The sequence below is a fragment of the Pongo abelii genome, chromosome 2, assembly GCF_028885655.2.
Source record: "Pongo abelii isolate AG06213 chromosome 2, NHGRI_mPonAbe1-v2.0_pri, whole genome shotgun sequence".
Taxonomy (NCBI): domain Eukaryota; kingdom Metazoa; phylum Chordata; class Mammalia; order Primates; family Hominidae; genus Pongo; species Pongo abelii.
Genome location: NC_085928.1, coordinates 159,366,362 through 159,390,497, shown reverse-complemented (window position 1 = coordinate 159,390,497; position 24,136 = coordinate 159,366,362). Strand labels below are relative to the sequence as shown.

General features: G+C 39.6%; 1 protein-coding gene and 1 non-coding gene across 2 annotated transcripts in view; both read left to right on the top strand.

The window, feature by feature from the left end:
• Nucleotides 1-691: 691 nt before the first annotated feature.
• Nucleotides 692-24,136, top strand: part of ANKUB1 (ankyrin repeat and ubiquitin domain containing 1) — a 31,574-nt gene continuing 8,129 nt past the window's right edge. Inside the window, exons 1-4 of the mRNA XM_002814171.5 lie at nucleotides 692-1,146; nucleotides 2,502-2,645; nucleotides 13,035-13,251; nucleotides 22,461-22,575. Coding sequence (XP_002814217.3) covers nucleotides 1,057-1,146; nucleotides 2,502-2,645; nucleotides 13,035-13,251; nucleotides 22,461-22,575 — 566 coding nt within the window. The 5' untranslated portion in view covers nucleotides 692-1,056. The remainder of the gene's footprint in view (nucleotides 1,147-2,501; nucleotides 2,646-13,034; nucleotides 13,252-22,460; nucleotides 22,576-24,136) is intronic.
• LOC112132860 (U6 spliceosomal RNA) lies at nucleotides 14,378-14,479 on the top strand. The gene has a single exon (XR_002914570.1). It is a non-coding gene; the product is annotated as a U6 spliceosomal RNA (small nuclear RNA).

Here is a 24,136-nt window from a genome sequence, read left to right as displayed (position 1 = left end):
CAAGTTTATTCTTAATACATTATCTTTCCTTTTATAAATGGAGTATTTTCTTCTATTATATTGAAGAGACAGATTCTTGCTATGTTCCCTGGGCTGTAGAGCAGTGGCTATTAGCAGGTGTAATCACAGCACATTACACCCCCAAACTTCTGGGCTCAAACTATCCTCCCATCTCAGCCTCCTGAGTAGGTGGGATAGCAGGCATGTGCCACCATGTTCAGCTTATTTGCTCACTTATTGAGCGGGTTTGAAATATTTTCCACCAACACTAAGTGGGGGTTGAAGGAGATAACAATGGGAAATTGTTCTAAATAACATAAAGGCAAAGATTAAAGAAAATACCAACTATATTGTGTTGCTACTCAGCAGATTCTAATTACACAGAAATCAGAAGAGAAAGCCACAGAATGATTTGCCTACACATTCATCTCCCTGGTGCAAGTGGGTATTGTTCTGTACCCTGTGGCAGGATTATAAATACTGCCAGAGAACAAGTACACAAAGTTGTTATGGAAACCAGAATGTTTCAGCTCAAGAGTTATTTACAGAGAACTTTCAGGATTATCACATTCAATAAAATCAACTCTTGTTTTGCTTCACCCTGTGCTAGTGCATCCCAATCAAATATCTATTTTTAAGGGTTCTTCAATCAGCTGTACTTATGTAAATAAGAATTCAGGAGTCAGTTGATGGGGACCACATCACAAAAGTGTAATTTATGAGTAGCATTTTTGTATCACATGCTTGAAGCTTGTCCATACTTGCCTCAACCATTGTCAAGTTTGCTGGTTTCCGTAATATAGGAATAAGGTGGCTATTGACTACTGCCTTCCGCAGATAAATATTTCCTCCAAAGTAGCTGGTGTCTGTGTTGCCTGATACTGTGGCACTGTGGGACTAGGCTCTTCACATTCTACAACTTACCTTTGAGGCTAGACAGTGACAGCTGCCTCTGGCTATCATTTTTGTCCATAATTGTGAACTGGAATTTTTCTAGCCATCCAGGAGGATCTTTGAAAAAGTTGGATATTTTTTGTTTGAAAAGGTAATTGTACAATGAGGATTTTCATCGCCTTTGAAGGATCTTTTGAACCGTTTGATGTTTCAGCAGATGAAACTGTGGAGGTTGTCAAGCTGATGATAAAGGTATGTACTTCGTTCCCAAGCCACCAAAATGTATATTAATTTTAACAATGCAGTGCATTTAAAAATGTACAAAGGGTAGAGATGCTATTGGGTACATTTTCAGCAAACAGGGAACGAAAACTATTTGAAAATACTATTATTTGCTTACACAATAGATTTATAAGAAGATAGTAACTCTGGTGGTGTTAGACAAAAAAGCAAAAAGAGCCAGTCAATTATCAAGAAAAAAAAAAGTCTGACTTCTTTTTAGGGAATGTGTGGGTTGTGCATAGGCCAGATAATATTATTGCTATTCTTCATCAAAGGACAAAAGCAAGACACCAACTTCAGGCTATATACGTGGGACATGCCAGTCATCAGATAAATGTCTTATTTGGTGAGCAAACAACTACAAAGAACCGAAGGATTTTGGAAGCAGAGAGGACTTTAGAGAACTTGTGAGCTATGGCTTCATTTTGCATTCAGGAAAAACTGAAGCTCAGAGAGGTTGACTATCTTACCTAGGATCACAGAGCCAGGATAAGAAATAACTTGGGTACAGTATCTTCCTTATAAATTTCATATAAATGTTCACTCTAAAATAAAAAAATTAAGCAAAATGTTTAGTTTCTGATCAACAAATATTTAACTTGGAGATGGTCATTCCTATTTGCTAAGCGGCATTTACTGAACCATAGTTACATGATATTCAGTATATTATTATGATGATTGAAATCTAAATCTTGTAACACAAGGGATCTTAACCTCTATGTTTTATTAATCCTTTTGGAAGTCTGGTGATGTCTATAGACTGCTTCTCAGAATGTCTTTAAATGCGTAAAATAAAACAGATATGATAGAAATGAAATTTGTTATATTGAAATACATTTTCAAATATTAAAAAGCAAATGTATGATATAGTGACATGTGGACTTCCTAATTAACACATTAACTAACATGCTCTAGCAGCTCATCTAATAACTATTGTATTTTCAAAATACAGATCAGTAGAAATAATATTTTGAAATATTTGCAACAACTATAATGTGATATGAAAACATCTGTGACTTTTATTGGTGTCAGTCACAGGTACAGCGACTACTCCTACTTTAATTTGCTGCCTACATGTATAGTTGAAAGAAAATCTCAATTTCATTTAGAGTTAATAAAATAAAGATGTAGTTTCTTCCCATCTAAATTCTACCCATAAATGTTTTGGAAGTTCTCTAAGTTAAGAACCCCTATTTAATACTTCTTCCCTTTGTCCCAAACAATTATAATGCCCAGAGGAAAACAATGTAAAGGGAAAGAGAGTATATTTCTGGTCTAGTAATGTAGGGATGTACTGTTTTCATAATATGCTATTGATTTTTAAGGATTATTTCCACATTCCTCTCTCTGAAGACAAACAAGGCAGGCGGTATCTGGAGTTAATGTATGCTGGAGCCGCTCTAAAGGACAGTTGGAGTCTTGCTGATGTTGGAATACCTTTCTGTTCAACTCTCAAATGCTTTGTTAAGGTATGATGGTCAGGATAATATTCGTCTAAGATATGTATCTCATTTTGAATAAAGTTGGGGATAAATCAACCAAAGTAATTCCATAACTTAAAAAGAAATTGTCTCTTTTTGCCTTCTCCTCACTTCCATTTGTATAACAGGTCTTATGCATGCTTTGTGCTGTAAGGAGAAGTAAGACATGGAGAAGGGTTAGAGTTGCCCCCTCTTTACTCTTCTTCCTCTTGCCTCCCCACGCCCTTTATTGCTTGCCCAGTCCTGTCATCACAGAACCGATATGAAAACAAAGCCAAGGGGCAGATCTGGAATTTTGATGTGGGAAGAAGAGCATTAGATCACTTCGGTGGGGCCACAGTGATTACCGGCAGTGGAATGAGGAAGGAGAAGAAATTCTCAGTAACAATAAGAATGAAAGGGGGAATTTTCTACATCCAAATCCAGCCAAAGTAGCCATTCCAATTAGGTGTACAAGCAATAAAGATATTTTTTCATTTATAGAGGGTCCTTAATCAATGGTGCTTAACTTAAGATGCACGGTTGGGCTTTAAGAACCTTTAAAAACCCCAAAGTTGTAATATAAACAAAACTAATGTGCCTGGAGATTTTCTGAGTCTAAGATCCTTTATGATCAACAATTTTTTTAAGGAATGGGTGGTCCAAAGAATTTAAACGCTGCTGCTCTAGGGTAGAAGTATTATCCTGTGTTAGTGCTTTACCGTATATAAAAATATGAACTTTAAGAAACTTAGGAAAGTATACATTCTCCACTAAATGGGGCACCAAGTTTCTCATATTTAACATTTTAAAAAATTATGGTAGTCAAAGTTAACTCTTTCTTTTAATATATGTTAGTACTTGACTAAATGGATGTTTAAAAGGAATACTCTGGGCCGGGTGCGGTGGCTCACGCCTGTAATCCCAGCACTTTGGGAGGACAAGGTGGGAGGACCATGAGGACAGGAGATAGAGACCATCCTGGCCAACATGGTGAAACCCCACCTCTACTAAAAATACAAAAATTAGCTGGGCGTGGTGGCACACGCCTGTAGTCCCAGCTACTCGTGAGGCTGAGGCAGGAGAATCACTTGAACCCAGGATGGGGAGGTTGCAGTGAGCTGAGCTCGAGCCACTGCACTCCAGCCTGGGCAACAGAGTGAGACCCTGTCTCGAAAAAAAAAAAAAAAAAAGAATATTCTTCAATATTTATTATTAAGTAGGAAAGACAAGTCACAGAATAATGATCATTGAATCATCCCATTTACATAAACAAAAGACCATATTTACATACGTTTTTAATGTTTTATTTTCTGTCTCTTTTACTGAGAAAATGGAAGTATAACATTACATTTCAAAGCAGACCAAATTCCAGCCACTTCTTAATGTCTTCTCTTTAAATATTTAAATATATTTCCATACTAGGTTTTTGGTGCCATACAGGATCAACTCTCTAAAATTTCCCAGAATTCTGTAATGCTAATCATAAGGTTCAAGACTTTTTATTGTTTGCTTGCTTAGACATGGTAGTGTAAGTTCAATACTAACATTTGAGCTGACTGGAAGAATCTGGTGGCTTTTCAGGGATGTAGACAAAGTTTTTAACAGTATGGATAAGATACTTTTATTTAAAGGATACTTTTATTTAATTAAGGACTGATTTTATTTTCATTATACAACATTTTAAAATTTATTTTTGACTAGGTAGTATGTTCACATAGTTCTCAATTCAAAAGGAACAAAAAGATAAACAGTAAAAAGTCTCCTGGCCAGGTGTGGTGGCTCACACCTGTAACCCAGCACTTTAGGAGGCTGAGGTGGGAGGATCACCTGAGGTCGGGAGTTCAAGACCATTCTGGCCAACATGGTGAAACCCCGTCTCTAATAAAAATACAAAAATTAGCTGGGTGTGGTGGGCACACCTGTAATCCCAGCTACTCAGGAGGCCAAGGCAAAAGAATTGCTTGAACCCAGGAGGTGGAGGTTACAGTGAGCCGAGATCACCCAACTGTATTCCAGCCTAGGTGATAGAGTGAGACTTCGTCTCAAAAAAAGAAAAAGAAAAGAAAAGAAAAAGAAAAAACTCTCCCTTCTCTGGCCCCCAGTTTCCCTCCGCAGATGCGACCTATGTTCACAGTTTTACTTACAAAAACATTTTCTAAATTCTGCCAATAAAGCATCATATATCACAGTGATGCAAGCTTCACGCTGAACTCTTTTACCTGAAGTTTTAAACTGCTAATTCTATAAATAAAAAGTAGGGGAAAAAGAGGTTATTCAGTGAAACCAACCTGAGCAAGATGGTGAGACCCCATCTCTACAAAAATATTTTAAAAATTTTCCGGGTGTGGTGGTGCACACCTACAATCCCAGCTACTTATGAGGCTGAGGTGGGAGGATCAATTGAACCCAGCCTGTGCAAGAGAGTGAGACCCTGTCTAAAAAAAAAAAAAGAGGAATTCATTCAAGAGAGCCAGGGCAAAAGTCACAGGACTGGACAACACACAGAGTTTAATTAAAAACTCTCAAGTTCCCTAAAATTTTACTAACTGTACTCTTCATTCTGTCCAGTAGAATCAATCACATTTAGAGAATATCCCAGGCCTCAAAGAATGCAGTCACACCAGCTCTATCATGGTTGATCTATCTCAGGTTACCAAGGCTGATTTCCAAGTCATGTTAGTTGCTTTACTGAATAATTAAATATATACACATTTAAGTAGTACCTTCCCTACTTAACTATGTTTAATCATGTTACTTTGTGAAAGTTAGTTTGCCTTGAGAGAGATGGAAGATGCCACAGTAAGGGAGGGAATGAATCCCTGAAGTATGTCTCTTTAGTATCTCTAAATTTTGGTACAACTTAGAAATATCATAATGTGAACCCAAAACTTTTGTAAAGCTCAAAAACTTGGCAAGTAAGTGGCTTTTCTTTCTAAAAAGGTACAAGTAGATATTATGTCTCATGAAATAAATCCAAAATAGTTGGATTCTTGTGCTCATATTTTTGTGTGCTTACAAGGTTCTGCTTGTGTGAAAAAGAGAGAAAGACACTGGATAAATACAGAGATTATCTACTGTTAAATACATTCTTTAAATAGTCAATGCTTTTTCCAGCTTCCCTGTATATTATGCTTTTCTTTTAATGGTAATATAGACACATTTGGAAAAGAAATGGAAATAGGGGTAATACAAGAATAGTGGGAAAAGAACATTGTATTCTCACCACTCCTATTCAACATAGTGTTGAAAGTTCTGGCCAGGGCAATCAGGCAAGAGAAAGAAATAAAGGGTATTCAATTAGGAAAAGAGGAAGTCAAATTGTCCCTGTTTGCAGATAACATGATTGTATATTTAGAAAACCCCATTGTCTCAGCCCAAAATCTCCTTAAGCTAATACGCAACTTCAGCAAAATGTCAGGATACAAAATCAATGTGCAAAAATCATGAGTATTCCTATACACCTATAACAGACAGAGAGCCAAATCATGAGTGAATTCCCATTCACAATTGCTTCAAAGAGAATAAAATACCTAGGAATCAACTTACAAGAGATGTGAAGGACCTCTTCAAGGAGAACTACAAACAACTGCTCAATGAAATAAAAGAGGACACAAACAAATGGAAGAACATTCCATGCTCATGGATAGGAAGAATCAATATCGTGAAAATGGCCATACTGCCCAAGGTAATTTATAGATTCAATGCCATCCCCATCAAGCTACCAATGACTTTCTTCACAGAATTGGAAAAAACTACTTTAAAGTTCATATGGAACCAAAAAAGAGCCCGCATTGCCAAGACGATCCTAAGCCAAAAGAACAAAGCTGGAGGCATCATGCTACCTGACTTCAAACTATACTACAAGGCTACAGTAACCAAAACAGCATGGTACTGGTACAAAAACAGATATATAGACCAATGGAACAAGACAGAGCCCTCAGAAATAATATCACACATTGACAACCATCTGATTTTTGACAAACCTGACAAAAACAAGAAATGGGGAAAGGATTCCCTATTTAATAAATGGTGCTGGGAAAACTGGCTAGCCGTACGTAAAAAGTTGAAATTGGATCCCTTCTTTAAACCTTATACAAAAATTAATTCAAGACGGATTAAAGACTTAAATGTTAGACCTAAAACCATAAAAACACTAGAAGAAAACCTAGGCAATATCGTTCGGGACATAGGCATGGGCAAGGACTTCATGACTAAAACACCAAAAGCAATGGCAACAAAAGCCAAAATTGATAAATGGGATCTAATTAAACTAAAGAGCTTCTGCACAGCAAAAGAACCTACCATCAGAGTGAAGAGGCAACCTATAGAATGGGAGAAAATTTTTACAATCTACCCATCTGACAAATGGCTAATATCCAGAATCTGCAAAGAACTTAAACAAATTTACAAGAAAAAATCAAACAACCCCATCAAAAAGTGAGCGAAGGATATGAACAGATGCTTCTCAAAAGAAGACATTTATGCAGCCAAAAGACACATGAAAAAATGCTCATCAGGCCAGGAGTGGTGGCTCACGCCTGTAATCCCAGCACTTTGGGAGGTCGAGGCGGGCAGATCATGAGATCAGGAGATTGAGACCATCCTGGCTAACATGGTGAAACCCCATTTCTACTAAAAATACAAAAAATTAGCCTGGCGCGGTGGCAGGCGCCTGTAGTCCCAGCTACTGGGGAGGCTGAGGCAGGAGAATGGCGTGAACCCGGGAGGCACAGCTTGCAGTGAGCCGAGATAGCGCCACTGCACTCCAGCCTGGGCAAAAGAGCGAGACTCCGTCTCAAAAAAAAAAAAAAAAAAATGCTCATCATCACTGGCCATCAGAGAAATGCAAATCAAAACCACAATGAGATACCATCTCACACCAGTTAGAATGGCGATCATTAAAAAGTCAGGAAACAACAGCTGTTGGAGAGGATGTGGAGAAATAGGAACACTTTTACACTGTTGGTGGGACTGTAAAATAGTTCAACCATTGTGGAAGATAGTGTGGTGATTCCTCAAGGATCTGGAACTAGAAATGCCATTTGACCCAGCCATCTCTTTACTGGGTATATACACAAAGGATTATAAATTATGCTGCTATAAAGACACATGCACACATATGTTTAGTGCGGCACTATTCACAACAGCAAAGACTTGGAACCAACCCAAATGTCCATCAATGATAGACTGGATTAAGAAAATGTGGCACATATATACCATGGAATACTATGCAGCCATAAAAAATGATGAGTTCATGTCCTTTGTAGGGACATGGATGAAGCTGGAAACCATCATTCTCAGCAAACTCTCGCAAAGATAGAAAACCAAACACCACATGTTCTCACTCATAGGTAGGAACTGAACAATGAGAACACGTGGACACAGGGTGGGGAACATCACACGCTGCGGCCTGTCGTGGGGTGGGGGGAAGGGGGAGGGACAGCATTAAGAGATATACCTAATGTAAATGACGAGTTAATGGGTACAGCACACCAACATGGCACATGTATACATATGTAACAAACCTGCACGTTGTGCACATGTACCCTAGAACTTAAAGTGTAATAAAAAAATAATAATAATAAAAAACATTGTATTAATTTTTCCTTCTTTGGAAAAGAACTCTTATGTAAGCCATAATCAATATTTTCTATGGTATATACCTCCAATTTCTATTAATACAGGAGCCAGTCCTGACGATTTATTGCTGATGCTGTTGCAGTTCACTGTGTTCCTATAAACCATAGCACGAGGCACTGCAAAAGTGTATGTTTTTGTACAACGTGCAGAGACACTGTCACTTTTGTCCCCTTTATTTTAACCTGTGTTATCACGGAAATGATTGCTTAAGTTTTGTCCACTGTTTTCACCCAGTGCTTAGAATAGTACCAGATAAGATACATAGTAGGCTGTACATAAATAGGTATTAAATAAATGAATTGATAAAGGTTTGAGAGGTAAAGTATGGAAATTAACAAGATGGTATATGATTGTCTGCAATTCATAGCAAGGTACTGAGATGCATTTCAGGGATCCATTCTCTCCCTTACTGTGGCATATCCCATTTTTCTCTACTCTTAGGGCAAAGCACTCCCCAGTATTCTTGGCTTTTCCCCTGACCAACATCATGGTTCTTAGTTGGAAGAAGAAGAAATAAAGCCTAGATAATTTAAGCAGAAAATAAATATTGAAAAGCTATGGAGTAGTTTTCGGAAGATTGGAGAATCAGTCTTAGCGATTATGCAGCCAGAAACAACATCTAAAGCATGCCCCAGAACTAATCTGGGAAGGTCACCACTGCAGGCAACACTGAGCCCTCAAAACAGGCACTGGACATGCTGCCAGCCCTGCTGCCAGGCCGGCAACTTCAGAAATGCCATTGCCCAGAGACTTTCCTGTGTCTGTTGCTTCTCTGCCTTATTGGCTCCTAATTCAAAGTGGGGGTGGATAGGTAGGTCTGATTGGGAGCACCCTGTCACATGTCCATGCTCTACTGCAAAGGGGCCAACTATCCAGCAGGTTGTGCTTTTCAGAGCGTGAAGTGGGCTCAGCCTCTCTAGGACTCCTTCTGGTTTCCCTGCCTCCTTCTATAACCAGACTTGTACCAACCAAGTGCTGGGGTCAAAACATAGTTAATCCCTCCTGACATCCCTGGAATGTTGTGAAAAGCTGTTTTATGCTGAGAGATTGAGTTAACTGTAGTACCATTGAGTAGATGTCTATCAGATAAGTTAGAGAAGTTTGTACTATCTTGACAAGTCTAAATTTGATTCAAAATGATAAACATTTTAGCCTTCAAAAGGTACTGTTAATGTATAAACACCAAAATCCAATATATGTGGTTTTACATTAATGCATTTTTATACACAAAAACATGTATAAACATGTTTCTTTAAAATTTACACATGAAAGCATATTTCTTAAAAATGGCCCTCTTTTCTAAGATGAGTCATAACAAAAGGTATGAAAAGAATCTGGTGAAGAAAGGTGTTCCAATTCAGTGTCCAAGACTCCACGGATAATCTCTCCAGAATGACTACCACACAAGAGGAGAAGTTTATGGAGACATCTCACTGGAATTCATTCGGTTCAACAAAAACAAATATTATTTCCCCTTTTGTTCACTCTGGAATAGTTCAGCAAGCTTCTGCTTACTTAGTGCTGTAACTCCAAAACAGCAAAATATAAAAAAGCAGAACTTGAGAAAAAATACAGCAGTACATTCAAAACTTTCATTAACTTGTTTTCTTTCAGTCAGTTCTGTTTAGCTTTTCCTTTTTTATTGTTAAAGTACATGTGTGAATTTACAGTAAGTTTGCATTTGTTTTTTGAAGGTAAGCATGGAATTATTCTCATGAGATAGAACGTATTTGTTTTTATTGAAAAGTAAGATACTTTGTGTATATCTCTTGGGTTGGTTTGTTTGCATCTCAGTTTCTTTATAAAGGAAAAAGTCTAATTTTGTATATGTCCAACAATGATTTGTGTATGGCATTATTATTTAATAGCATCTGACTTCCTTGGTTGTGACTGACCAGCCTTCTCTGATTCAGAATACTTGGGGAGGAGTATCATATAGAGAGAGAGGTAGAGATGCCTTCTCTTATGTGGATAAGGCGGGTTAACAAGTTGCTATTAATTGGCATCTACCTACTCCCTCGTCATACAACCAAATTAGAAAGTACCGACAACTAATGTGCCTCACTAGAACTCAAAATGGGTTTTCCCATAAAAACAAGGTTTATACAAAGGTGAGTACATAGAGTTAAAAAGTGCAATGAGAACTATTATCCAGATACATTATTGATTAAAAAGGCCTGGGATGTCATTCAACATTTATTATTTATTTATGTGATAAAAAGTTCCTGAGTGCTAAAAAAAAAAAAATGAACAGACTCTGCAGGTGTTAATTTTCTTGAGATTTAAGAACCTGGCTTCATTAATAATTAGTAATATTTTCTTCCTTGCACTTTTTATTTTCATCTAAAGATTGTCAGATCAGCTGGGCACAGAAGCTCACTCCTGTAATCCCAATACTTTGGGAGGCTGAGGTGGATGGATTGCTTGAGGCCAGGGGATCCAGACCAGCCTGGAAAACATAGCTAGGCCCCGTCTCTACAAATAAGAATTTAAAATGTAGCTGAGTGTGGTGGTGAGTGCCTGTACTTGGGAGGCTGAGGCGGGAGGATTACTTGAGTCTAGGAGTTTGAGGTTACTGTGAGCTCTGATAGTGCCACTGCACTTCAGCCTGGGCAACAGAGTGAGACCCTATCTCAAAAAAATTGCCAGATATTTTGCAATTCTCCCTTACTACTTGTTCCAGAGTCAGTTATATGTATACTAAGTTATACATGCTTATCTTTATAGATATAAGTATATGATTATTCATATTCTGAGAAGCTTCTTTTTAACTTATCTAACCTCATATACCTAGGTAACTTAAGAGTGACTTGAGAGCTGGGAATGGAGGAGAATTCTTTCCCCAGCTACTCAGGAGGTGGGAGACTGCTTGAGCCCAGAAGTTCAAGATCAGCCTGGGCAACATAGTGAGCCCTAGACTCTAAAAAAAATTTTTTTTGTAAAGAGTGACTTGGGACTCTGTTATTTTGTTTGCATGTTATTCTATTTGGATTTATTTTGTCATTTGCTTGCATTTAATTTGTTATTTGCATTTAATTCTAAATATAAATTAGGAATTTTTAAAGAAATAAAAAAGAGCTATTACATAAAATATAATTTTTCTCTCTTTCCCACTATCTTTTTATTCAGTTTTCATAGGAATTTCTGCCTGCCCATAAATATTATCTACATTAGCTTGAACAGATACTTCCCTTATGGAACCATAGGAAAGCACGGCATGGCAAAAGTGAAAGAGTGAATCCTATGTCCTTTAAATTTGTATTGCATGGGTTTATGAGAAACTATCATGAAAAATTGTTCTAAGCACTTTAGGCTCAATGGGCAGCTCAGCTTGCTGATCTGGCTTCATGCACAGCCACAGAGGGACCGAAACTGTTCCTAATCACTTCAGTTACTGAAATGGGCCCTAGATCAAAGTACTGCAGCCTTAAATTTCATCAGTAACATCACTCCTCAAAGGCTTTTTCAAAAAGGTCCGCATGTTGACCATATTACTGCAATGTGTTATGTGGGAGGGGAGCATTTAATGTATTATAAGTCTGCAGGATTGGGGGGGCCCTGGAGGAACCAGAGAGGGATTCTGATGGAAGTAATAGAGGAAGGAAACAAAGGAGGGGCAAGACAGCATTGACAGGTTGGAGCCCCCTGAAGAACCTGAAGGCCAGATACCAGGTTCTGAGAGAGTCCCACATTCATGGGCATTCCGTGACGGCGCCATGCACTGACATCTGCCAACCCAACAACAGGCCGTTGCAGAAAAATATTATTGTCCTGAATCTGCTAAAGAGGAAGTAAAGTCAGTTTCATTTTTCATGAGAAAAGTGGAAATGATAATCATCTTTTCCTCCCCACTTGCTTCCCATTTTTCCTATTTGCTGTATTTTGAGTTTTGGTTTGGCTTGTTTAAACTGTTGTTAACAGAAGGATTAATATTTTCCTCAAACTTTCCATCTTAACTCTACTTCAGATATCTCAGTTCTACTTGCTTTCCTACTTAGATTACAAAATGAAAGAAACAAAAGAAACTTTTCTAAACCTATGTTTAGTATTTCCCTTTTTAAATAGTAAAAGTAGGCCACAGTGGCTCGCGCCTATAATCCCAACACTATGGGAGGCCAAGGTGGGAAGATTGCTTGAGCCCAGGAGTTTGAGACCAGCCTGGGCAACATAGTGAGACAAAAAATAAATAAATACATACATACATAAGAAAGAAATAAAAGAAAAGAAAGATAAATAATAGAAGTAAATATATCTGGCTTTTTAAAAAGTCAAACCATACAGACAATGAAAAGCACAAAATGATAAGCAAATACTCCCATCCCACTCTCAACTCAGTTCCACTTGCCAGGAATAACCTCTCAGAAAAAAATAGTAATAATTGACTGAAGATTTCAAATCCACAGTATTCCAAATTAAAGTACTGCATAATAGAGGAATGTTTTCTAAACTAACACCTCCATAAGCACAGGATGGATATAAATTATCAACACTCTTATGTATCTGGGTCTGTAGACTAAGAAGTCAAAGGGTCTCAAAGCCTTGCCAAGTCTTCTTCACTTCACTCAAACAGGGGGACCTGTTAATATCTCAGGACATAAGAGCTAGACTCAGACCAGAAGGCAGAGAACTCAACTGACTTGCTTTCACATTAACACCCATGTCATGGAGTTAGAGGTGCTCAAAGCTACCCTCTGAAATGCTTGGCCCTCATCTCAACCTCCAGACAATAAGTTCCCTCCTTTTCTCTCCCTTTAGGAAGAAGACAAGCCTACTCTATACGTGTTCAATGCTGTAACTCAAGACACAATGCCAGTAATGGAGAGCATTTCCCTTCTTGATAAAACAGTGTCTGATCTGAGAACACTGGTAACTCTGAGATGTGGGCTCCCCGTGAGTGTCTACTGTCTCCGAACCCCAAGGGGCCTGGAGATGTATGATTGCAACAACCTCAAGGACTACCAGACTGATATCGGTACTGCCCAGTATATTTGATATCAGCTACCATTCGGCACTAGGGTCCTTTGATACCAGATTTTGCAGCTTTTCAAGAGAAAATGGAAATCTAGATTTTCATATACAATCTGTTAACTTTATTTACATATTCACTTTAAAACAGTTAATACATTTACATGGTTTAAATATCAGAAGTGAAAAAGGATGTGTAGTGGTAAGTTTCCCTCCCTCTCCTGGCCCTACAAGCACTTAGTTCCCTCCTCACAGGCAACCATTATTGTTTTGAAGATTTACAATCAAAACAATTTCCAAATTAAATCTGAACAGATGGAGGCATTATTTCTAAATGGAAACCTCTGTAAGTTCAGTATGGATATGAATTATCAACATTTCATTCTTGGGTCTGGGTCTACAGACTAAGAAATAAGGAGAGTCTCATAGCCCTGTCAAGTCTTGTTCTCAAAGCAGATTCATTAATATCCTCAAGGTGGAAGAGCAAAACTCAGACCACTTCATCTTTTTCTCTTTCAAAATATGCTTCAAGTATGTATAAATGCAAGTTCAAGTACATATTCTTTTTCCCCTTTTTAATGCAAGGTAGCATACGATACATGCTATTCTGAACCCTGCTTTGGGCAATTTCATCCTAAAATGTTGCTGATTATATTAAAATAATCTTTTTAACAATGTGACACCAATGCTATACTGGCTGAAAATCTGCCTTAGTGGAATAGCATTTATCCGTTACAGAAATTACAACCTCTCTCTAAATACTATACCTTGGCTGGGCATAGTGACTAGTGATTCATACCTCTAATGCTAGCATTTTTGGAGGCCAAGGGAGGGGGGATCACTTGAGTTCAGTAGTTCAAGACCAGCCTAGGCAACATAGTGAGATGCTCATCTACACACACACACACACAAAAACAATAGCAGGATGTGGTGGTGCCCAGCTGCTTGGGAGGCTGAGGTAGGAGGATCACTTGGGCCAAGAGGTTAAGGCTACAGTGAGCTATGATCACACCACTGCACTCCAGCCTGGGTGACAGCAAGACCCTGTCTCGAAAAAAAAAAAAAAATCTGTACTTCCAGGTCATGTCTGCAGTAGCCAAACATCAATAAGACAAACAAAAAAGGCTGTCGGATTTGTTTTAAGCACACTAAAACATGATTTGACTATATAGAGATGATTAACATGGCCCCTACCTGACGATGACACACAAGTTCATGAAGCATTTCACATTTTTTAAAAATGGTTAGAACCTTATAGAAATTACTTGAAGTAAATGAATCCTTGCTGACAATCAGCACAACCTTAGGTAACACTGTGTTGTAACATTGCAATGAAATTTGAGTTCTCCCAACATATACATTGGGCTTTGTAGGTATCCTTAGTTAAGTAGTTTTGCTTTATATAACTGCTAAATTTGCATTTATTGATACTTCTCCTGACTATAGTATTTGCTTAGCATTATTCTTTCCCGTTATTTTAAATTAAGCCTCTCAAAACTTTGACATAATTTTTTTCTTTGTTTTTGATCAGGGGAAGTGAAGTTCTACAATTTCTCCTCAGAGTACTTTGCTATAATACACATACCTGCTCTACATTCTTGCTGGAGGCTGAACCCTGCCTAGAACATGATGGGGGCTTACATAAGGAAGGGCACACAGTGGCATTTGTCCCCAACCAACAGATAATCTAGTTATTTAATGAAGTACCAAAGGATGAAACAAAACTAGGATAAACTCGGGATGACTATTCTTCAGGCCTATACTGCTCAGATTATAATGTGACGTTTTAAGCTGGAAGATCATTTGAATTGACCCAACCCCAACTTTTACAGACTTGAAAAAAAGCAAATCATCTTAATGATTAAATGACTTGCTCAGCGTGTGTCAAGGACAACATACCTACTCCTTAAAATGACCCTCTGGGAGTAGGAACTTTAGGAAATGAGGGTGTTCAGATATAAGGTTAAGGGTCTAAACATGACCTGAGTAGGCTGTTTTGGCCACCATAAGGACACAGGGCATCAGAGGAGAGGCAAGGAAAGAAGGACCTCAAAGGGAAGGGAGGAAGGGCCCTTTGGCCTGCTTCATATGCTTCATACCTTTACCTAAAGCATAACTAGTATTCCTTAAGCAGCCAGCTCATCTTTTTTAAAACTAGAAGGTAAAAAGAGTCCTTGATCAGCTTCTCTTACAGGATCTCTCTTTCTAGCCAATGAATCATCCCTGCTGCTATCAGGAGTTGAACCTTGGCCCCTTTTCCACAGGGAGTGGAAAATCAGAAGAGTTTGGAGAAGCAGTCATGTCCAGGTTGAAAATCAAAGATTTAAGTAGCTCAATTAATCACTGCACATACTAGCTCATACAAACATTTACAAAGCTGCCTCTGCACTCTGGGTGTTTACAGTAAAGTGATAGAAATGAGACATGTATGCACACTCAGTTAAAATCCAGTAAGTCAGCTCAATGCAGACTGAAGGCATGTAGGGAAGGCATTCTGGAGAAAGCGGGGCTGGAGCACACAAAGATGTGGGAACCATGGATCATCTGAGAAGAGGAAGGGAAGACATTCCAGGGAGGGACAGAAAGCAGGAGACTGTTCTGGAGAGTGGAGGAGCCTTGCTGAGAGCACTGGGAAACACAGCCAAGGGCGCTGGGATTACAGGCGTGAGCCACCGCACCCGGCCTAGAACAGGAGTGTTTTAGGAGAGGTTTAATCTGGTAGCAAGCAATATGAAATATAGAAAGGAATGAGGAAAGCCTGCAGGCAGAGTGATACACTAACTGGCATGTTTGATAATCCCAATATTAATTAGGTCCATTAGCAGTGGAAGAGACAAATCTGTGAAACACAGAAGGCAGAATGGGACAGAACATCATGCTAGATCACTTTTTTTTTGAGACAGGGCCTCACTCCATCACCCAGGCTGGAGTGCAGTGGCACAACCTCAGCTTACTGCAACCGCTGCCTCCTGGATTTGAGTGATTCTCTCACCTCAGCCTCCCAAGTAGCTGGGACTACAGGTGCAACCCACCATGCCTGGCTAATTTGTATGTGTGTGTGTGTGTGTGTGTGTGTGTGTTTTTAATAGAGACAGGGTTTCGCCACGTTGGCCAGGCTGGTCTCAAACTCCTGACCTCAAGTGATCCACCCACCTTGGCCTCCCAAAGTGCTGGGATTACAGGAGTGAGCTATGCACCTGGCCCTAGATCACATTTAAGTAGAGGAAAGAATCAAAGCTCTCACACTAGGACAGTGGTGGGGAAATTGAGGAAAGGAGCTATGTTCTGGGTTTTAAGCTTTAGATATGAGGAAACTCAGAGAGCACTTTTTTTAAAAAAAGTTACTCAGCTGATCAGTTAGTGGCAAAGCTGTAAGTACAACTGAAGTCTTCTAATTTCCCTTTACTGCAAACATGGAGCTAGTGCTTGAGTGATGGTTTGGGTTAGCAGATACTGATCCTGCCCATGTAGGTGGAGACCGAGCCCTATGAGGGGTGCATTCCTCAGAGAACAAATATAGAGAGGAATGTCTTAAGGGCCAATGGCTGGCACTCAGGACATGCCGAGGTCAAGGCAAGCACACAGAAGAGTCAAAAAACGAAACATGGAAAGCTGTCAGAGTCAGGAGGAGAACTGGAACTTTGCATTGTAACAGATGATGAGACTGTTTTCAAGATGCTGGTAAAAGTCCAAAGACAATTCTGAGATAAAAAAGCTTTGGATTTGCTTTAAAGGTCTCTGGTGGGCTCAGAGAGAGCAGCTTTAATAAAGGAGATGGAGAAAGAAAGATTTCAGGGATTAAGAAGAAGATAAGTAATGAGGGGATAAGGGAATTCTGGTGGTAGAACATCTAATGACTAACTTATCATAAATCTATCATGATAAGTATATCTTAATATGTGTGATTTTGTGACTTGAGGCTTAGTGACACATCACATAGGTCCAATACATACATATACATGCACATATACACACACGCACACACACACTTAGTCTTACATCAACCTATATGGTACCAGATGTTCATTTTAGACCTGCTTCTAGCTCTGAAATCTCTGCTCTGGCTTTTGCTTTCCTCTTTCTGATCCACTTGCTTATCTGCTTGTTATTCTGTTTTTATTTCACATACATTCATAAACTGGCATTCATCCTTTCTGAAACAAGGAGTACCTAAACAAATGAGTGAATGAATTAATGCCTTTCTTTACAGATGATATCAATTGGTACTCTTCACTATAAACACCTCATAGGATATATTCATGGCTGCCTGGGCACATCACACCTGAGAAACCACTCCAGGAGCAGGGTTGTGTCAGCTCAGATCCTGAAATCTGAGCTGGCTCCAGGGTCCTTTTACTAACCTTTAGGCTCATGGAGACATATGGTCCCATTTTAATTCCTTTTATTGATGAGAAAACTGAAGTTCAGAGAAGTTAAGTGATCTGATCAAGGTCACACTGCTAATAAATGATAATCATACACCCAGGATTGGGTTCTTTCCAACAATTTATACTGCCAAACCAGTATGCCTTTATTGATGGCCTTTAAGTTCTAATCAATGTTTTATTTTGTTTCTTCCATCACAGGAAGCTCAAACCAGAGAAATAATTTCCATATTCAGGAAGAAAAAGTCCAAATCAGATAGTCATACATTGACTCCTGGGGTATGAACGAGGAATCCAGAAACTTGGGAATTAGGGGCCACATGTGGCAAGGTTGAGGATGATTGCCTAAATAGGCACTGTTGCTCCCATGTGCTGTCCTGTGTGGCCTGGGCATAGTAGATACGTTTGCAAGCACAGAATGGACAGATCCAGGTTTTGTAAAGTTAATTCAATTCTGTGGGCCCTCTTTTTAAAAATCCAAAACTAAGACAAGAAAATTAGAAGGCTCTATAGAAGGCAGTGAGGGGCCCTAAAGCTTATTAATTTTCCTCTCTCTTCAGTAATAGGTTTTAGTTGTATTTTCCGGAGCAATATAGCGTTTTTCAAGTAAATTTCTATTTCCCAACAGAATTCCTAAGCTTATGAAGGAATTTAATATTTGACAAAGAGGGCATTACAAAGCAACAGGGGTGAAAGGATAATCTAATAAACAGTGCTGGCTGACTTGCTTAGAAATTCTCTGGATATTCAACAGCTGAGCATTATCAGGACTGTTTCATTGCAAGGAACTGAATTGATGGTTATAACACCCGTAATATTTGCTACTAGACAGGGAATTAAAATGAAACAAAATACAGGGTCTGATGGAGGTGCCCCACCAATGTTAAGGAGATTTAAATCGTACAGTCTTCTCTGTAGTTTTCAGAATCAGGTCTCATTCAGCAGTAGGCAGGACGGCTAGAGATAGCTGAGACTCTGAGGATAGGCAACCATCTGGAGAACAGGTAGGCCAGGAAAATCCCATCTATAGACATCTAGCAGGGGAAGGTTAGCCTCAAATAAGTCCTTCTGGTGGAAGTCCTGGAATAGGCAGGTCAGTCTGCAGCTGTCAGTTGGTAAGGCCGAGGAAGGCAGAGGGTGACCCTCAGGGAGATCCATCAGGGACCCGGTGAGTGAACCACAGCACCAAGGTAGTGAATGAATGAATGAATGAATGACAAAAGAGGCAGGAAACTAGATAAGCTGATGTTGACATCAGAGGCTCTGACAACATGTGACAGAAATCTAACCCCAGAGATTGGGATTTAGAGTAGGAAATTCAGAAATGAAATCTTAGTCTTAAACCCAAAACATGGGGTAGAATATTGGGATTCACAATATAGGGCACAAAGTGGGGACTTGCTCAGGAGGAACAGAAGTGACTAGAATATCTGACCAGGATGAACAGGAACACTGACTTCCTACCAACCCTCTGAGTTACTGACCTACATCTTTTTCAGTTTCTGTAGAGATGGGGTCTCGCTGTGTTCCTCAGGCTGGTAAACTCCTGGCCTCAAGCAATCCTCCCACCCAAAGTGCTGGGAATACAGGTGTGAGCCACTGCACTGGGCCCCTGGCCTAAATCTTAGTAAATTCCCTCCTACGGGAATTAAGGTTGTTCTCTGGACCTGGGGCTGGCTGGTCCTTCAAATGGAGACTGTGTAGCCTCGGCTGTGGAGGACTAAGGAGGCTACGGTATGGAGCCAGGCTAAAGCTTTCTACTGCTCATTTGGGAGTGATTTTCACAATAAACTAAAAACATAGATCATTTCAGCAGGAGATAAAATAAATGCACTTGGAGCAGTGTTTAAAGTCCTTTGTTTCCAGTGCATGAGAATTAAACATTTTATGAGAAACTTTAAGTACAGCAAGAAGCTTTAGAGAAATTAATCTATTGTAGCAAGTATGGTCCATATTTTCGAAAATGTTTATCAAGGTATTTCTACAGAATAGCTGCAGGACCACTGCTTTATGTCTACAGAATAATTCCAGAATTCCCCAGCAAGGAGAGTAAACTCTCCAAGCTGAGGCCCAAGTTATGAGGATCGAGGCAGGTGACGGGGATGAGGGTAGTAACGCAGGTCAGGCCTGTGAGTAAACAAGTATGCAAATAGGAATCAACTCACAAAGAATAGCAAGTCCAAGATCAAGAAATCCAAACCAGAGTAAGGAGTAACAGAGGAAGAGCCCCATTTCAAGATTACAGGTTATAACATAGAACGTCCAATAAGGGAGGGACTGGCAGGGAGATATCCTTTGTCGTGTGCGCGTAGAGAGGAGGCAAGAAGGAAAAGAGAGGGGAAGCAGAAAGGAAAGAAAGAGAAAGGCAACTGAAAGGGGGAGACTCTCTAGGAATTAGAAAGAATCCTAAAGACACATTCCAGGGAATTCTGGAAATTCCCAGCTGGCTGAGAAGCCTCAGGCAATTCATCTATCTCTGAACCTCAGCTTCCTAGTCTATAAAAGGGGGCTGCTGAGTGGGCTGGTCTTTTAAGATCTATCTTCACCATTGTGTGATTCTAAGATGACTGGTGTTCTGAAATCTCAGCCAACAAAGATAAGCACAGTTTAGACACCACCAAGGCCAGAAACAGCCTGGTGTGCACAGGGAAGTGCTGGCTAATCTGCTTGGTTAGGAGGGCAGAGCATGGCCAGAAGAAGTTTGGGAGTCCAGCAGAACTTCATTCAACAAATACTTACTGAGTGTCCACCATAAGCCAGGGACCACTGTGGAAAGCAGGCACAGTGGCAGTGTCCCTACCCTCCTGAAGCTTGGATCTCAGTGGAGGAGGCAAACACCATCAAGCAAACAGAAAAATATCTCATTTTAAGCAGAGATTAAGAACTACGAAGTAAAAGAAGGCAGGATAATGGAATAAAGAATGATGCAGTAAACTGATGGGAGGCTATTTAGATAGCTGGTCAGAAAAGAAGACGACATTGAGCAGAGACCTGAATAAAGAAGGGAAGGCTGCTGGGAGCTTCTCAAAGTAGATTTAGGTGAAAGATTATCTAGGCCTGAAATAGGGCAGGACTGGTTGAGATGGAGGTAAGGAAACAGAGTTCTTCAATATTGATCAGGTAAACTTGTCAGGCCTAAGCAACCGTTTAGATGTAGGACATGAAAACATGAGAAGGATGCCGGGCGCAGTGGCTCACACCTGTAATCCCAGCACTGTGGGAGGCCAAGGCGGATGGATCGTTTGAAGTTAGGAGTTCGAGACTAGCCTGACCAACATGGTGAAACCCCTTCTCTACTAAACATACAAAAAAATTTAGCTGAGCATGGTGGCCTGTAATCCCAGCTACTTGAGAGGGTAAGGCAGGAGAATCACTTGAGCCTGGGAGGCAGAGGTTGCAGCGAGCCAAGATTGTGCCACTGCACCCCAGCCTGGGCGACAGAGCAAGACTCCTTCTCAAAAAAAAAAAAAAAAAAAAAAAGGAAGGATGAAGAAAAACTCTCTAATATATGGCTTAGGTAGCAAAATAGATATACCACTCACTGAGAAAAAAAATGCAGGCGAAAAAGCAGGTTGGGTGAAAGATAATGAGCGGTCTTTTAGAATGATGGGGTTGTAGTGCAATCCCTCCTTTGGTAATATCGCCAGCAGGGGGAGTCTGGAGCTGGAGCAGAGGCTGGGCTGGAGAATGGGACTTGGGAATGAGTGACACCTGGGTGGTCAATGAAGCCATCATTGCCACTAAGATTGACAATTAATCAGCCATCAAGTATTTAGTGAGCACCTACCAAGTGTCAGGCTATATGGCAAGTCGTGAAGGAATTTTCTTGTTAATGGGAGCATGAAAAAAAAAATCTTCAAGCAAGTAAAATGATTTCAAGTACTGATGACAGGGGCAATAAACATGTTAAAATAAAGTCATGGGATACAAAGTAATGAAGGTGAGGAGGTAGTCATGGCAGAGATTGCTTTAGCTATGGTTGAAGTGAAAACTGAATAAAAAGGACACAGTCCTGTGAAAATCTGATGAAGATCCTTTCAATCAAAAAATTATAAGTCATTAGGTCCTGAGATGGGAGTAGACTTGGTGTGAGGACAGGTGAAAGGTCAAGGTGGCCATAATAAATGAATGAGGCAGAGTGAAGAGAGGTAAGTGAGCTAGGTTGGGTCACATAGGGAGAAGGCTGGGTTTAATCCCAAGGGGAACCTGCGTAAATTGAGAAGAGCGGAAGGCTGAGGAAAGATCCCTGGAAAACACCAGCCTGAAGGATAAAAGGAATGTGGTATCACAGCAAGGGTAGACTTTGGAGGAGCAAGTGATAAGTTCTCCAGCAGCAGTGAATTACTTTAATGTTTGTAACAGAGAACAGCTCCTGTTTCATAAAGGATAGAACAAGCAAATTCGCTGGTGAGCATCATTCCACTCCCTCACAGCCCACTCATAAGCTAAAGGCCCCAGAAGACCGTTTGTCCTGCCACAGATTCCTTAGTTTCCTCTTCCAATATAACAGCTTCAGTTTACACGGTAATATATACAGCAGCATTGAATCAATCTCCACAAGACTGTTTTAAGATAGCTGCAAAAAAATATTTCAGTGCTGTCTGTCATCATTGAGCAGATGAGGAAATGGTAATACACAGGGGCCAAACAGCTTCTCCAAGCCAATAATGGCCTATGCTAAAAATAGCATCCTTGTCTCCTTGTTCCAAGGTTATTTTTCATTTTGCATCTAGCTAAGCCTCTGTTTGGGGAAAGCTATCATTAGAAGTTTTATGGATTGTCAAACCACACTGCTGGACTAGAACCATAAACCACCTCTCTTGATCCACAGGCACAATACTTCGCTTGGACGTCTGGGATGGATGGAAGGAATTTCTGATGGGTTGTCTCCTTGGACAAAAACTTAAAGTCCAACACTACTTATCAAAAGAAGGACCAGTACTCAAGTATGAGAAATTAATTTTAAATTAACTTAGCAAGTGCTGTGATTTTTACTAAACTTCCATCATACCTTGAGCCTGCAATTCACTCACTCTACAGCTGCGGTGCTGCTCTATGCCAGTTCCACTTAGTATGTCTCAACCAAATATTATTATTGTCATATTTGTTGGAACAAAACAGCAGGGATGCCATCAGGACTGATAGTCTTGCGATTCAGGTAGACTTTCCTCAGGAAATGCTAACTACAACTAACCTTCGAACAATGCAGGGGTTAGGGATGCCAACTCCCCACACAGTTGAAAATTCCCATATAACTTTTGACTTCCCCAAAACTTAGCTACTAATAGCCTACCATTGACTGGAAGCCTTACTGATAACACAGTCAATTAACACATTGTGTATATGTATTATATACCATATTCTTACAATAAAGTAAGCTACAGAAAAGAAAATATTAAGAAAATCATAAGGAAAAGAAAATATATTTCCTAGTCATTAAGTGGATGTGGATCATTATAAAGGTCTTCAATCTTCAGGTTGAATAAGGCTGAGGGGGAAAAAGAGGAGAAGGGGTTTGTCTTGCTGTCTCAGGTGTGGCAGAGGTGGAAGAAAATCCCCAAACGGAACCCTGACAGTTCAAACGCAAGTTGTTCAAAGGTCATTAAATGGTGATTAAATGGGTGACTTCAATTTGGTTTAGATATGAGACTTTCAGCAACATTTTTAAAGACTATCAGAATAAATACAGACAGTCCACAACTTATGATGGTTCAACTTAGATTTTTCAACTTACAATGGTGTAAAAGTGATATTAATTCAGTAGAAAGCAAACTTCCAGTGCCCATACAACCATTCTTTTTCATTTTCAGTACAGCATTCAATAAATTATAGGATATGTTCAACAGTATATCATAATATAGGCTTTGTGTTAGATGATTTTGCCCAACTGTATGCTAATCAAGGTAGGCTAGACTAAGATTTGATGTGCAGTAGATCAGGTGTATTAAATGCATTTTAGACTTATGATACTTTCAGCGTATGATGGTTTTTATCAGGACGTAACCCTATCATAAGTCAAAGGACGTCTGTATCTTGCCACTTTCACATTCAGTTATTCTTTAAGAAAACACTTGTTAATTGGCTGAAAACATTGGCCACGTCTTCCTAAGCGCACATGTAATTTTTCAAACTGCATTTATTACCAGCATTCACACTTTTGCCATACATAAAGTGTAACGGATATAGCTGGGGCAGGAGGAGGGTTGGTTCAGAGAGGCAGGTGGTCATTTTAATGTGTTAATACAGCCATCAGCTTCTCAAATACATAAATTGCACTGATCTGTAGGTTTAATAGTACTTTAGAAAAGTGCCCACTCGTGGGTGATTTAATCATGTTTTGCAGAAGCCGACACACCAGGAGGTCTGAGGCTCTGTGAAGTGATGGATTAGAAGAGCAGCTTTTACAATTTTATAAAATATTCTAATATTTTACACTAATTTCTATTGTGGGGTAGTGATATTTCTTTTTCCATGTTCTGCATCCAAAGAAATAGCTGTGTTGCTTTG